Source organism: Tamandua tetradactyla, chromosome 10, assembly GCF_023851605.1.
Source record: "Tamandua tetradactyla isolate mTamTet1 chromosome 10, mTamTet1.pri, whole genome shotgun sequence".
Taxonomy (NCBI): Eukaryota; Metazoa; Chordata; class Mammalia; order Pilosa; family Myrmecophagidae; genus Tamandua; species Tamandua tetradactyla.
The window spans coordinates 4,150,683-4,163,168 of record NC_135336.1 but is presented as its reverse complement, the minus strand read 5'-3'; the positions used below and the strand labels follow the sequence as shown (position 1 = coordinate 4,163,168).

Sequence of the window (12,486 nt, the reverse complement as noted above, 5' to 3'; positions counted from 1 at the left end):
ATCATAACTGGGCTGGGTGATGGGGTGAGAGGGAAGTGGGCTTTGAATTAAATTTTGAAGTGGAGGGTTTCCTGAGCAGTCTGAGGTTTGTGCCTCATTTAGGAACAGCTGCCATCATTTCTGAACGCTCTGGTGATCTCTGTACTTCTACCTACTTCATGGTGGCAGTTGAAGTATCTTATATACTAAATGACAGCTGTAAAGGCCATAAAGACTCTGAACTTTGTTCTAACCCAGAAGAGCTGCAGGAAGGAAACAGTGAAGAGAGGACAAGGGAGAACGCCCACCTCGTAGCTCCGTTCCTCTGCACACAGTTTGCCCAGAGACATCTGTGTCTTCACGCGGCGCACGGCACACTCCTTGTCAGACAGCCCGTCTGAGTGTGAGGAAATCTCAATGGGGATCTCCGGCGTCTGAGAAAGCAGGTCCTCCAGCTTCTCCGACAGACGGTCTTCAAGTTTATCAGCTAACTCATCAGGGCTGTGGGAGTGGTCACTGGTATTTCCCTCCTCTCCATCCGACACAGAGAAATTCTCCGAGCTAAAGGTTGAATATGACTGGCAGCTGCTGATACAGCGATGGGGCCTAAAACCACAAAGAACCAGAGGGGCTTAATCACAGAAAACAGCTGTTTTCCCTTCCTTAACTGTTACTCATAGCCTTGGTGAGAAATCAGCTAGTGTTTTTTCCCCTCCTGCCCCTAAGGGAGATTCAAATCCAGACAGGCAGATGCCACTGATTTTAAAGCAATAAAGAAGGACATTTGAATTTCCCTTTTTATTTGGTTTATATGTTTATGTGACTAAACACTACATACCAAAGTGATGGTTTTTGAAACATATCAGCTGCTCTAATCACACTGTATACATGTATACTTGGTATGGACATGCTGAAATTGAAATCATGCTTCTTATTCATAGATTCTGACAGGTGAAACAGACTTTAGAGATCCAGATCAGAAAACTGAAGCCAGAGGGCAAACGTCTTTGTTCCAGGCTACACCATCAGAGGAGGCTGAACCGAGGCTTGGGCCAGGTCTGCTTACACATTGCTCAGTGTCCTTGCCCATGTCCCTCCCCGTCCCAGGTACATTTCCAGAGCCCAACGCCCAGGGACAGTGCCTGCAGACCAACTGCCAACAGAAACGAGCCTGGAAGGAACATTCACGCTGGAGCTGTGGGTAGCCAGTTAGCAACCCATTCTAATTAACATCTGGGTTTAGGGCTAATGAGGCAAAGTTTCTGAGAGGAGAACTTGCAAAGGCTCCTCTTTTCTTTCCCATTGTTTGCAAGTAGGCTAATAAATACAGACTCTGTTAGCTTACACTAATTTAAAAATCAATACAAAATGAATAGTAAAAAGACTGTCCTTTCCTTCTACTGTAGTGTGAACTTTTTGCAATTTTTAGTACAAAATATTTTTTACTTTTTTTTTTTGGAGGGGGGTGGCATGTTGCATGGTCCAGTAATTGAAACTGGGCATGGAAGGCGAGCGTTCTACCACCCAAAGTATTTTTTGATGGTCAAACATAGGAAGACAATGTTGGAAAAGAAAGTTAAAGTAAGAGTCACAGAACTTCTCAAGGTTGATAATCCAGGAAGCAGATAGAGAGAATAATTTTATAAAAAGCTAAACCATGAGGTAAAAGCAAAGATAATTTGCATGATAGCTAAAAAGGAAGGTGGGAAGCCTTCAGGTGGGTTGGATTAATGGTATGTCACAGGAACAGAGGCTAGAAGTAACATAATTGTGCCAGCAGAATGAGTTTTGAGAATTAAAAAAAAACATTTTACTCAGGCTGAACCTCACTGCAGAGGAGAAAACAAAGTGTCAAAGAGACAGTAAGCTAGCAATAACAATGTGGCAAGACATAGTTCAGGGGATAAGAACATATTTCACTGTACGTGGAACATGAGATCCTTCTAGGGATGAGAATGACCTTGGCACCGCAGGATCAGTAATGCTTTTCTGACCAAAAGGGAGAAAAGAAACGTAACAAATAAGGTATCAGTGGCTGAGAGAATTCAAATAGGGTCAAGAGGCCAATGTGGGTGCTACTCTTATGCAAACTTCAACTAGATATCGCTATTGACCATAGTTTGCCACCCCCCAACCAAAACCATTCCTGTCAACCCCAAAGAACACCTAGGGCTCTATCTGAGTTTCCACAAAAGTTTTATGTCCTATGATAACTTTCAAAAAAACTACAACCTCCAGATGATTCCCAGGCCAGATAAGTGCTGAAACACTGAGGGGGCAGCCTCTCCAAGAACATCAACTAGTTCCACCCCCCATCCCATATTTTCAACCAGCCCTTTCCAACATGAAAACGTTAGAATGGACATAGCCCAAATACCACAGATCAGGAGAAGGAGTTACAACAGAGAAGACAGGATTTAACAAATGAGTGTGCCTGCTGAATCACTACATTGATATTTATTTTAGTCCCCACTGTCTTGGAGCAGCTAGAAGGAGAAACCTGAAATTGTGGAACTGTAATCCATACCAAACTCTGAAATTTGTTTTATAACTACTTGTTACAATGTACTTTGAAATGTATTGCTTTTTCATATATATGTTATATTTCACAATAAAAAAATGTTAAGAAAAAGAACATATTTCAAGTTTGTACACAGCATAAAGACCCAGAATAAAACTTCTTGTAAAGAACCCCTTGTGTTGGAGAGAAATTCCTGTCTCTGTGCAGGTACACAGATCTTCTCGGAGGAGGGGGGTTAGAGTCTCCCTCTTCAAGAACCAAATGCCTATTAGCAGAAAAGACCTTCCCGGAAGTAAAAGTACCTTCCCTACTTCTACGCAAGGGAAGCTCATATTTTAGAAGCAGGGAGAGGGAGCTCTTCTTTAATTCTCTCACCAACATTATTACCCCTAGCTAAGCAGGAAGCTATTTCTAAGGCAGGGTTGAATGAGGACTCATCTTGTCATACTTCACTTGAATGATAAAATCTGAGGCATGAGGAGATATGCTAGAAACCAAAAAAATCACCCATAAGACAGGATGGCTATTTCTCACAAACTTCCCACTCTATTCTCAATTATAACCTTAAATCTGAAATTATGCTTCTTATCTCGAAGATCTGATGAAATTAATTCTGATGAACTAGAATCTGCTATTATATTAACCAGCTGACAAAATGTGACAATGAGAAAACATGAAAACAATGAGTTCAAATTGCCCTGTATGGCAGCTGTCAGAAAGTGACCTGTGATTGAGCAGAGGGTGTGGCAATCCCAGGATGTTCCCTGATAGAAAGCACTAAGTGACTAAAACACTGGAAGCAGTTGTGTGTATTTATTGGTTTTACCTCTGCCTTCGTGGAAATTCAACTTCACTGTCTACTTCCCCTTCTTCCTCTTCTGAGGAGTCATCTCCATCCTGAGAACAAGGAGAAAAAAGTTCTGTTTATTTTAGTCTCTCTCTCTCCCTCTTTGTCACACATACATACACAAACACACACACACACATACACTCTATGTAAAAGATTTAATCATCATTGCACCTTTTATCTATGATATGGACAAATGAGTAAAACATGGATTAAAAATAAATAAATAAGAGGGGGAAAAATGTTAAAATAAATTTAGTAGATTGAAATGCTAGTGATCAATGAAAGGGAGTGGTAAGGAGTATAGAAAAAAAATAGGGGAAACAAAGGCTAAAATATATTGGGGAGATGGAAATACTAGTAGTCAATGACAGGGAGGGGTAAGGGGTATGGTATATATGAGCTTTTTCCTTTTTTATTTCTTTTTCTGAATTAATGTAAATGTTCTAAGCAATGATCATAGTGCTGAATATCACCATGTGAGTGATGATAGTGTGAGTTATTGATTATATACCAAGAATGGAATGATCATATGGTAAGAATGTTCATGTTTGTATGTTGTTATGCTTAAAAAAAATTGATAAAAAAAGAACATTAAAAAACCCCCAACAGATTTAATTATCATTAAAAAGCATTTAGTCATAGCTTGCTGAGTGTCTTCAAATGTAGATATCCTCATTCACTCATTTAGCAACTTTTCCTGGGTGCTCATAATGACAAGCCCTGTAGTAAAGCTGGAAGACACATAGAACTGAACAAAACTTCATTTTTTCCCCCAGTAAGGTGACAGCTTCATCAGTGTCCAGAGGTGAGTGATGGAGAGGAAAAATGGGAGCAGAGGTCTTGGAGTTTGGGACAGTCTCTTCTAATTGCTGTCACTAGAGGGTTTCAGGCTCTCTATTCCTAGAGACTCCACCAAGAAGAGATCTTTCAGTTCTTCAAAGTCCAACAACTCCTTTTCTTTCCTTTTATGCACCAATTACTTTTTCACTAATACATATATATTAACTCTTTAAATCCTTAAAACAACCAATGTGGCAGAGCCCATTGTTATGCCCATTTTATAGTGAGGAAACTGAGGTTCACAGAAGCTAACCAAATAGCCCAAGATCACCCAGGGTCTAAGTGGAAGAGCCTGGCTTTGACAGACAGGTGTGTCAGACTCCCAAGCTCTTGCTCTTAACTGCTGGTGCAGACTGCCTATCAGCTAATGAACCCCAGTCAGCCAGTGGAAAGAGAGAAGCAGGCTTCAACGATTGAGAATTGGCTGGGTCATGATGGCTATTAATTAAAGTAATGTTTCCCAAAGTGTATTCTGAAAAAACATTGGTTCATTGGGGAACTAATAAAAAGATGCTATGGTCAAATAATTGAAGGAACTGCTGTATTAAACAAACGTATTGTATGATTTTTCAAAGCCTAGAGTTTGTAACGTACACTAGGAATCTCCAGATGGGGAAGAGAGGGTATGGACAGACGAATTTAAAAAGAAAAGGATAAAAAATAAATAAATAATGGGGGAAGAGAAAGGGTAAAAATTGGGTAGATTGAAACACTGTTGGTAAATGAGAGGGAGGAGTAAGGGGTTTGGGATGTATGACGTCTTTGGTTCTTTTTTTAATTTTTTTTGTGGAGTGATGCAAATGTTATAAAATTATCATGGTGAAGAATACACAACGATATGTGATGATATTGTGAGCCACTGATTGCGTAATATGGTTGGAATGTATGTGTATGGAGATTTCTCAATAAAAATATTTTTAAAATATATGAAAAAGAAAGCAATGCGGTTAAAAGAGAGAGAGAAAGAGAGACACACATAAATCAAACTGACACTAAGAGCTAAAAAGCAAGATGGAGAACCTTGACTTTATGTACCTTGAACTGGCTTCCATTGCCCAGAAGTAAAAATAAAAGAAAGGAAAAAAAAATGGGGCAGAGGGTACCATTTTCCAAATTTGTCTTAGAGTGGGACGCTTTCTTCTTGCAGCATCCCTCAGGACTAGGGTTCCTGGGTAGTGGTTTCTGAACTATTCTGATTACCTATCTCCAATATATAGTTATTTATTTATTTAGAAATTATATATATTTAAAATCAGTTCCCCTGGTTCAGTATTTAACAATACAATATAGTATTCAGTATTCCCTGGTTCATCACTTAAGCAGTGTGGAAAGAAAGTAATATAACTTTCATTTCTGTTTTTGTTATCTCATCCTTTTATAAAAGATACACTTTTTTGTATCTTTTATAATTGTATCTTTCACAATGCACCTAATATCACAGCCTCTGACATTCCTTGAAAGCAGTGACACAGACTACTGTTGTCATTACACTTTACCTTCTGAAGGGGCCTTGTTTTTCGAGGTAGCACTGGGGGGGTTATATGCTGGGGGGTGCCAAGGGATGACGCAGACCTAAAGCTGTTGAATTCATTTTCTTCCATTTTCTCAGAGCCCTGGGCATTTTCCGAGAGGGGATTGTGTGCTGGTGACTTGGAAAGGTCGGGGCTCCTCCCTGCTGGCTCAGCAGAGGGTGTGTCTACGGACCCATGCTGTTCTGGCCTGCACTGGAGGCAGGGGTCATAAGGGTCAGCCTGACAACAGCCCCAAAGGCCAGCCTGGCCCTTGTCAGACTCAGAACTTCTCCAGCAATCTGCTGCCATGGCTGTAGAAATGAGGTCAGGGCTAGAGCCGGGCATCTGTCTTTGAGCATGGTTGCTGAGTGGGCTCCTCAGGGCTGCCGCTGGGCCAAAATACCTCAGGTTGTTGGCACAGGTTGCAATGTCCTGTCCATGCATATTGAGTCTGGGGTGGTGACTCTGAGACGTGGCGGGAGGGGGTTGCTGGTATTGCTGCTGCAGAGGATTAGGTTGATGGGGAGGAGGGTACTGGGATTGAGCTTGGTGCAGATATGTTGGATGGGGCAAATTTTCCTGGGCTGGCTGGTTTTTCAAGATTGCTGCAAAGTCACTATGGCTGCCTCTGCTGTTTCCCCGGCGGTGTCGTGGTTTGCTTCGGTATCGGCTCTTGCTGCTTGAAGTGGACATTTTGGGACTTCCAGACACAGGGGATGCACTGGGAGCTGCCTCCATGTTAGGGATACCTTCAGATCTCAACAGATCTGGCCTGGGAAAAAAGAACAAATTTGGTTTTAAATATATGAAAACATATTCAAATTTGGGTAAATGCATTCCAAGCCTTAAAATAAACATACTCTTTAAATCAGCTGTCATATTTACAGAGATTTGTCCAATGGAGATAATAGATTTGCACAAATATGTATGTCTAGAGATGTTATGCTATAATATTGTTTAAGATAACATAAAATTGGAAACAACCTCAAAGTTCACTAATAGAGGAATCCCTATATTCCTATCAGATTTTATTCTGTGCCTTGATAGCTTAGGTACTAACCCACTTTCAATTCTAATCCTACCCTCCAGGTTTATTAATCTTTTTTTCATAATCTGAGATACAGCTTGGTGTCAATATGCCAAGGTATGACATATCAAGGTTTGCCCATGACCAGAAATATGTCTGATGATGGATCTGGGCAGATCCTGCAAGGGATCACAAAGGAGAAAAGGCTAGTATTAGAGAAGGAAATCTTGTGTTAATTAGGTAAGAGGCTAAATTCAGGGAGTTTAGTCCAAACATCTCCTTGACGACTGGGACAATGTCATATCCATCTGTATAAGTGAAGGATCCTCGCAAGAAGTCTTGCTCATTGCACCTACTCAATAAATATTTAAGGAAGGATGGTGGGGTGGTTGGGGCAGAGAGGGAGAAAAAGAGAGCCCAGAAAGCTGAGCAGAGCCAGTGAGGAAAGGATTAGTGAGGAGTGACACGGGCACTATGCTTGATCTTAGAGGAGGTCTTCTCACGGCCGTGGTGTCACGTGCCCCCTGCTCAGTCAGGCCTGTCACACATAGGAGGAAGTAAGAGGATATGCCAGGCCCACACAGACTCCAAGGGACATAAGTAAACAATAAATGGCTTCTGAACTGGTGAACTGCTTCAGAGTGGAGACACTAAGCGTATCACGAAGTAGAACCACTTACTTCCTACCAGGAGTGACCTCACCCTTCTTCAGAACCTACAAGCCTCATATAACAGTAGACTTCAAAGCTATAGGCCCAAACTTATTATTATTATTTTTTTAACAACAGGATCCTTTTTCTCAAATGAATTATTACGAGAAACCCAGTATCTAAAACAGAAGTGGAGCTGGTTGAAGGGAGGTGGGAAAACAGAAGCACTTCCCTGCAGGGCTCCCCCTCCTCATGCTCTAATCCAGCGGTAGCCCAAGACATCTGTGTGGAAGTCACAGCCTGTCCTCCTTGGAAACAGACACAGTCCTGCCTCCACTAAATGTGCTGAAGAACCCAAAGCCCAGCTGAAGTGGATCATGATCTAACAGCTGGTTAGAGACAGAATCCAAACTAATTTCCAGTTTGATGTTCAGTAGTGGACAGTCAGAGTACAAATCTGAAGGTACATACAAATCACTTATGGAGCTTACTAAAATGAAATTTCTGATTCAGTAGGTCTGGGTTGGGGCCTATGATTCTGCATTTTTAACAAACTGTGCCAAACTCAGAACCACACTTTGAATAGCCAGAGCTTAGAGGAAATTAGTAGGCATCAGGTAGTGGGAGATGGATTTTTTTTCTCTTCCAGAAGCTTAAAAAATTAAAAGCTTGTCTTAGCACAGAAGTTCCAGGTGTCAATGGTTTATGAGAAGGTGGAAAGGGCATTGTGCTGCTATCAGCAGCGTCATGTCCCAGAAATCAAAGTTCTACGGTCAGCTGGCCAACTTGTGCCACAGAAAGTGTCTTGATTAAGGAGGACTTGGGGCTCTTACTGAGGCAGGAGTGCCCTCTACGGCCCAGTTAGAGGCATTTACTTGCCAGTAAATAGCTTTTGTGGGGCCTAAAAGAGAGTTGGGGTGAAAGTGTCTTAAATCAGATGAAGGCTACTTTTATTGAAGCTGACAGTACAAAAATTATAGCACTTCGTACAAAAATTATAGCACTTTACAGTTTACAAAGCACTCCACAGTATATAAACTGCTTTGTTACTATGATACAATATCCATTTTACAGATAAAATTTTACATCAATGACCAGAGAGATTACCTGGCTTGTATCTATCACAAAGGTAGTAAACAGTGGAACTTGTAACTTGAACACAAGTCTTAAGACTCTACAACACAGGTTCTTCTTTCCCTATTCCAAACTTCTCCTTTACATAAGGTATTTAGACTATCTTAGTTGACTATACTCACTTGAAACAGGCTTGGTAGATCCATAATTGAATTTGACTCTTTTTAATCCCTAACCAAACAAAAATGAAAAATAAGCTGATGGATGGTGAATGGTTTCTCCTTTCTGCTTGCCTTAGAGTGTCTCTGGACTTCTGACTTGATAATCATTGGACTGTCCAAATAATCTGAAGTTTAAATCTTTTAAGAGACAATCAATGGAAAGCACAAATCTTTCCAGCTGTAATATCCACTCTGGGATGATTTCCTTGTGTTCAGCTTCACTGTTGATTAAGCATGTACTGGTGGTGTCAAACTCTTTCAAATCTATTTCTCACAGCCCAAATGAAAGTAAACATGAGATCATATTTCAGAAAGTTAAGTGGTAGTGTTTTCTCCCCTCCCCATGCTCTTAGTTTTCAATGTTGGCAGAACACGGGGAAGAGTCAGCAGGTGAACTCTGTCCTTAATTAGTACACTAAAAGAAAAGAGATGATGGTATTGCCCTGAAGGTTTTGCCAGGTCCATCTGGAAAAAATTCCTCAGAACTTGACCAGAAGATGATTAGGGGTGATAGGTAAAAGCAAAATTGGAATTAATCCATGTAGTTACTCATGAGTAGTTTACATTTATATTATTCATGCTATGGTAGAATGACCCTCATTCTGATAGCCTTAAAATGCATTCTTGGTTTGGATTCTTGCTGCCTTTCACTGGAGCATCACTGTTGAATCTACACCCCAGGTTCAGGGACATTTCTTTCCTTTACATTAACTTAAATCTGTTATAGGGGAGGAATGAGGCTCAAGCAGAGCATGGTAATAAAAACTGACTGGGAGAGGATTCTAAGAATAAACTAATGTAAGGAGAATGTGTTGTAATTAGAGGAAAGAGTGGTCTTTTAAGTATTCAAAAACTCATTTTTCAAGCACCTATTTGCTAGGTGCTTTCACATGTTATCTTATTTAGATGTCACAAAAATCCTATGTGGGGGTGAAATGAGGGGAACTATATGGTAAAGTATAGGTAATTAACAATGCTCCTATTTTTGTTTTTGGTGGTAAGTTCTCAGGCACTTATACCTGATTAAAAATTACTACATGAATAATCAAAGTGGGCCACGCATGGACTGATGTGACATAAATCCAGAATTATGATTAACCCAATTCTGTGCAATAGGGGTCATAAAAAGAAAAAAAAAAAACCCATGTAATCTAACTTTAGCATTTTACCCAACTGGGGTTGGGTGTGGGGGGGTGACAGTTCAAAAGTTTAAGTGATACACCCCAAATCACACAGCTTATGATAGACAGAGCTGGGATTTGAATCAGGTTCTGTCTGGCCCCCAGTGTACTTCTCTTTCCACTATTTCATGCTAAGACACAATCATTACCTATGCCTCAGAAAAAATGAGACTCCTCGAGTCCACAACAAACACTCTTTTTCACCTCCCTACTCTGTTTTATTTAGAGGGGAGCATGCTAACAAGGAGCCAGAGGAGTGGCTACATCTGCTGTCATATGATAAAGCATCCCTAGGGGGTACCATTCTCTAGATCTCTACTGTACTTGTCTGAATATCAAGTCATACAGGTGTCTCACCGTCTGGTCTGCATCCCAGGTTTGTGAGGCACACCTTTCCTTTTCATGAGTTTCTCCATGGCATTGGGGTGGATTATTGGACGCACAGGATGCCGTTTGTAGGTCCCAGGATATTTCTTTTCCACTGCTTGCTCACGCCTAATGGTTGAAAAGAAAAAGCCACATCTCAGAGGCTGGAGACAGAGAGGATGGGCAGAATGTTTTCACAGACTAATTCCACCCCCAGATTCTGGCTGCACTTACCAGATATAGGCTATCTGAATAACAAGGTTGGCTATTCAGTTTGTAAAAGGTAGAGGTGGGGAAGGGTGGAGTGGGGCGGGGAAGGATACTAAATTCAAACTAATATGACTTGATTTTCTTCTTCAGATCACAGATTGACTCAGAGGCTGACCTTCCTTTCCCCAACAAACCTCATGGGAGACACAGTGCAATGGCAGAAGTCCTTATTTACAGTAGCTGCTTTTTTGGTCAGGATCCCAGGATTTTCTTTGCAACATTAGGAATACCTTAAATCATTTGCAGCAGTTATCTTGCTTCCTCAGGGGGCAATAAACTCCTGCTTCTTTAAACCAAGCTCTTAATGAAATGAGGACCCCTTCTCGATACCAGCAAGGTGAAACTGAAAATACCTGTCGAATGCATGTTCACCTATAAACAGCATCAGCTCTGGGGCAACTCTACTCATCTGTAAGCCTCATCAGGGCCAGGGACCTTTGCACAGCATATCTCTTAAGGAATTCTGGGTGAATGAATAAAATATCTGCTAGTTCTGATTAGCAAAAACACGAAGAGTAATTTGTTTCTGTTTATTGATAGACCGAAATCAATTAGGACAGTTACCAATCTAGATACATACTTAATGAGCTCCTTCTCCCGCATTTCCAGCTGCAGCATAATGGCACTCAGTTCCATGTATAAATTATTAGCTCGTTCAAGTTTTCTCTCGTAGTGTTCACGAATATCCAAAGCATGTCTACCAATGAAAACACAGGATCAACGAGGCAGACCAGCTTGGGGGAGAATAAAGGTCAGCCCTAACGAAATAAGAAATAGTGTGGTTTATCTCAAAAGCATTGACCCAAAGGCTTTTCAGATCTAGGTCTCCCTTGTCTAATGCAATGACGGACAAGAAGGAATGGTAGATGGGAAATCTAAATTTTCCATTTGGTTTATCCTTAAGGGTAATATCCAGTCACATGGAATAGCCAGGAGAGCCACAGATAAAACCTCAGTGTGATTTGTGTATAATTTTTAGCCTTCATCTGTGTAGTATTGGCAGGATCCATGCTAATTTTTTTAGCCTTGTTCACTAACCAAAGTAAAAGCTTGGTATCAATATTTTAGTAAGAATACAGTATAATACACTTACATTTTAATGGAAACAAACAGTTAAAGAAGACACCATGATCAGTCATTTATACTTAATCCATGGCACAGATAACACCTTATGTAATATTGTGGTGATCTGTGAGCATATCTATATCCCTTAATAGATTATAAGCATCTTGATGTCAGGGACTAAATCTTAAACATTTCTATCCTGTGGCACTGAGGACAATGGCTGAGTGAACAAACAACATTCCTCAAGGAAATATAATAAAGGAGGATAACAAAGTTGGGGAGTGAGGATAAGGGAGAACTATAAAGAAAGCCTTTCTTTCTATAAAGAAAGGCAAACTTTTAGGGCATCAATAAAAGAGCATAACAATAATAAAAAAAAAGAGGAGAAATATATACAGATGGTCAAATAGTGATTCACAAAGAGGGTTCCTGTTAATATCTGATGAGATATTCTCATTGGGGCTGAGAAGAGATGGAGGATGAGACAGGTAAGCTGACCTGAGCTCTTCTCTGCGCCTTCGAATCAGCTCTTCATCTAATCGATGTATACAAGTTCCTTCACTTTTGATCTTCTCGAAGTGTTTTTTCACTTCTTCTCTCCATTCAGCCTAGGCAAGGGCAAATTAGATTTTATCAATATTCTAGGAGTTTTAATTTTTGATCTAACCCTGGAATGATGTATAAGAGTTTTTCCCTGCATGTTTCTATGAAGAGACTTATTCAGTATAGGTGTTCAGTAAATATTTGTTGATTGATAGTGAATTATCTCATACTAGGGTATCTGCAAACCCCACACCATTTCTGCTTTTCTGTTTAATATGCAATGCTCTCTCTTACAATTTCTCTGCATCACTGCCCACCAGAAACATCACAGTTGACACACTGAACACATTTCTGGAGAAAGGAGCTCAATTTAAGTCAAGATGGTAGC

The 12,486-nt window shown here is 40.5% G+C and overlaps 1 protein-coding gene across 10 annotated transcripts in view; it reads right to left on the bottom strand.

Annotated features, from left to right (window-relative positions):
• Positions 1-12,486, bottom strand: part of MAP3K13 (mitogen-activated protein kinase kinase kinase 13) — a 210,433-nt gene that overhangs the window by 7,028 nt on the left and 190,919 nt on the right. For all 10 annotated transcript variants that reach the window (XM_077117780.1, XM_077117787.1, XM_077117781.1 and 7 more), the window contains 6 exons: positions 12,054-12,163; positions 11,071-11,187; positions 10,212-10,349; positions 5,687-6,473; positions 3,327-3,397; positions 288-585 (listed from right to left, as the gene is read on the bottom strand). In XM_077117780.1, the coding sequence (XP_076973895.1) occupies positions 288-585; positions 3,327-3,397; positions 5,687-6,473; positions 10,212-10,349; positions 11,071-11,187; positions 12,054-12,163 (1,521 nt within the window). The remainder of the gene's footprint in view (positions 1-287; positions 586-3,326; positions 3,398-5,686; positions 6,474-10,211; positions 10,350-11,070; positions 11,188-12,053; positions 12,164-12,486) is intronic.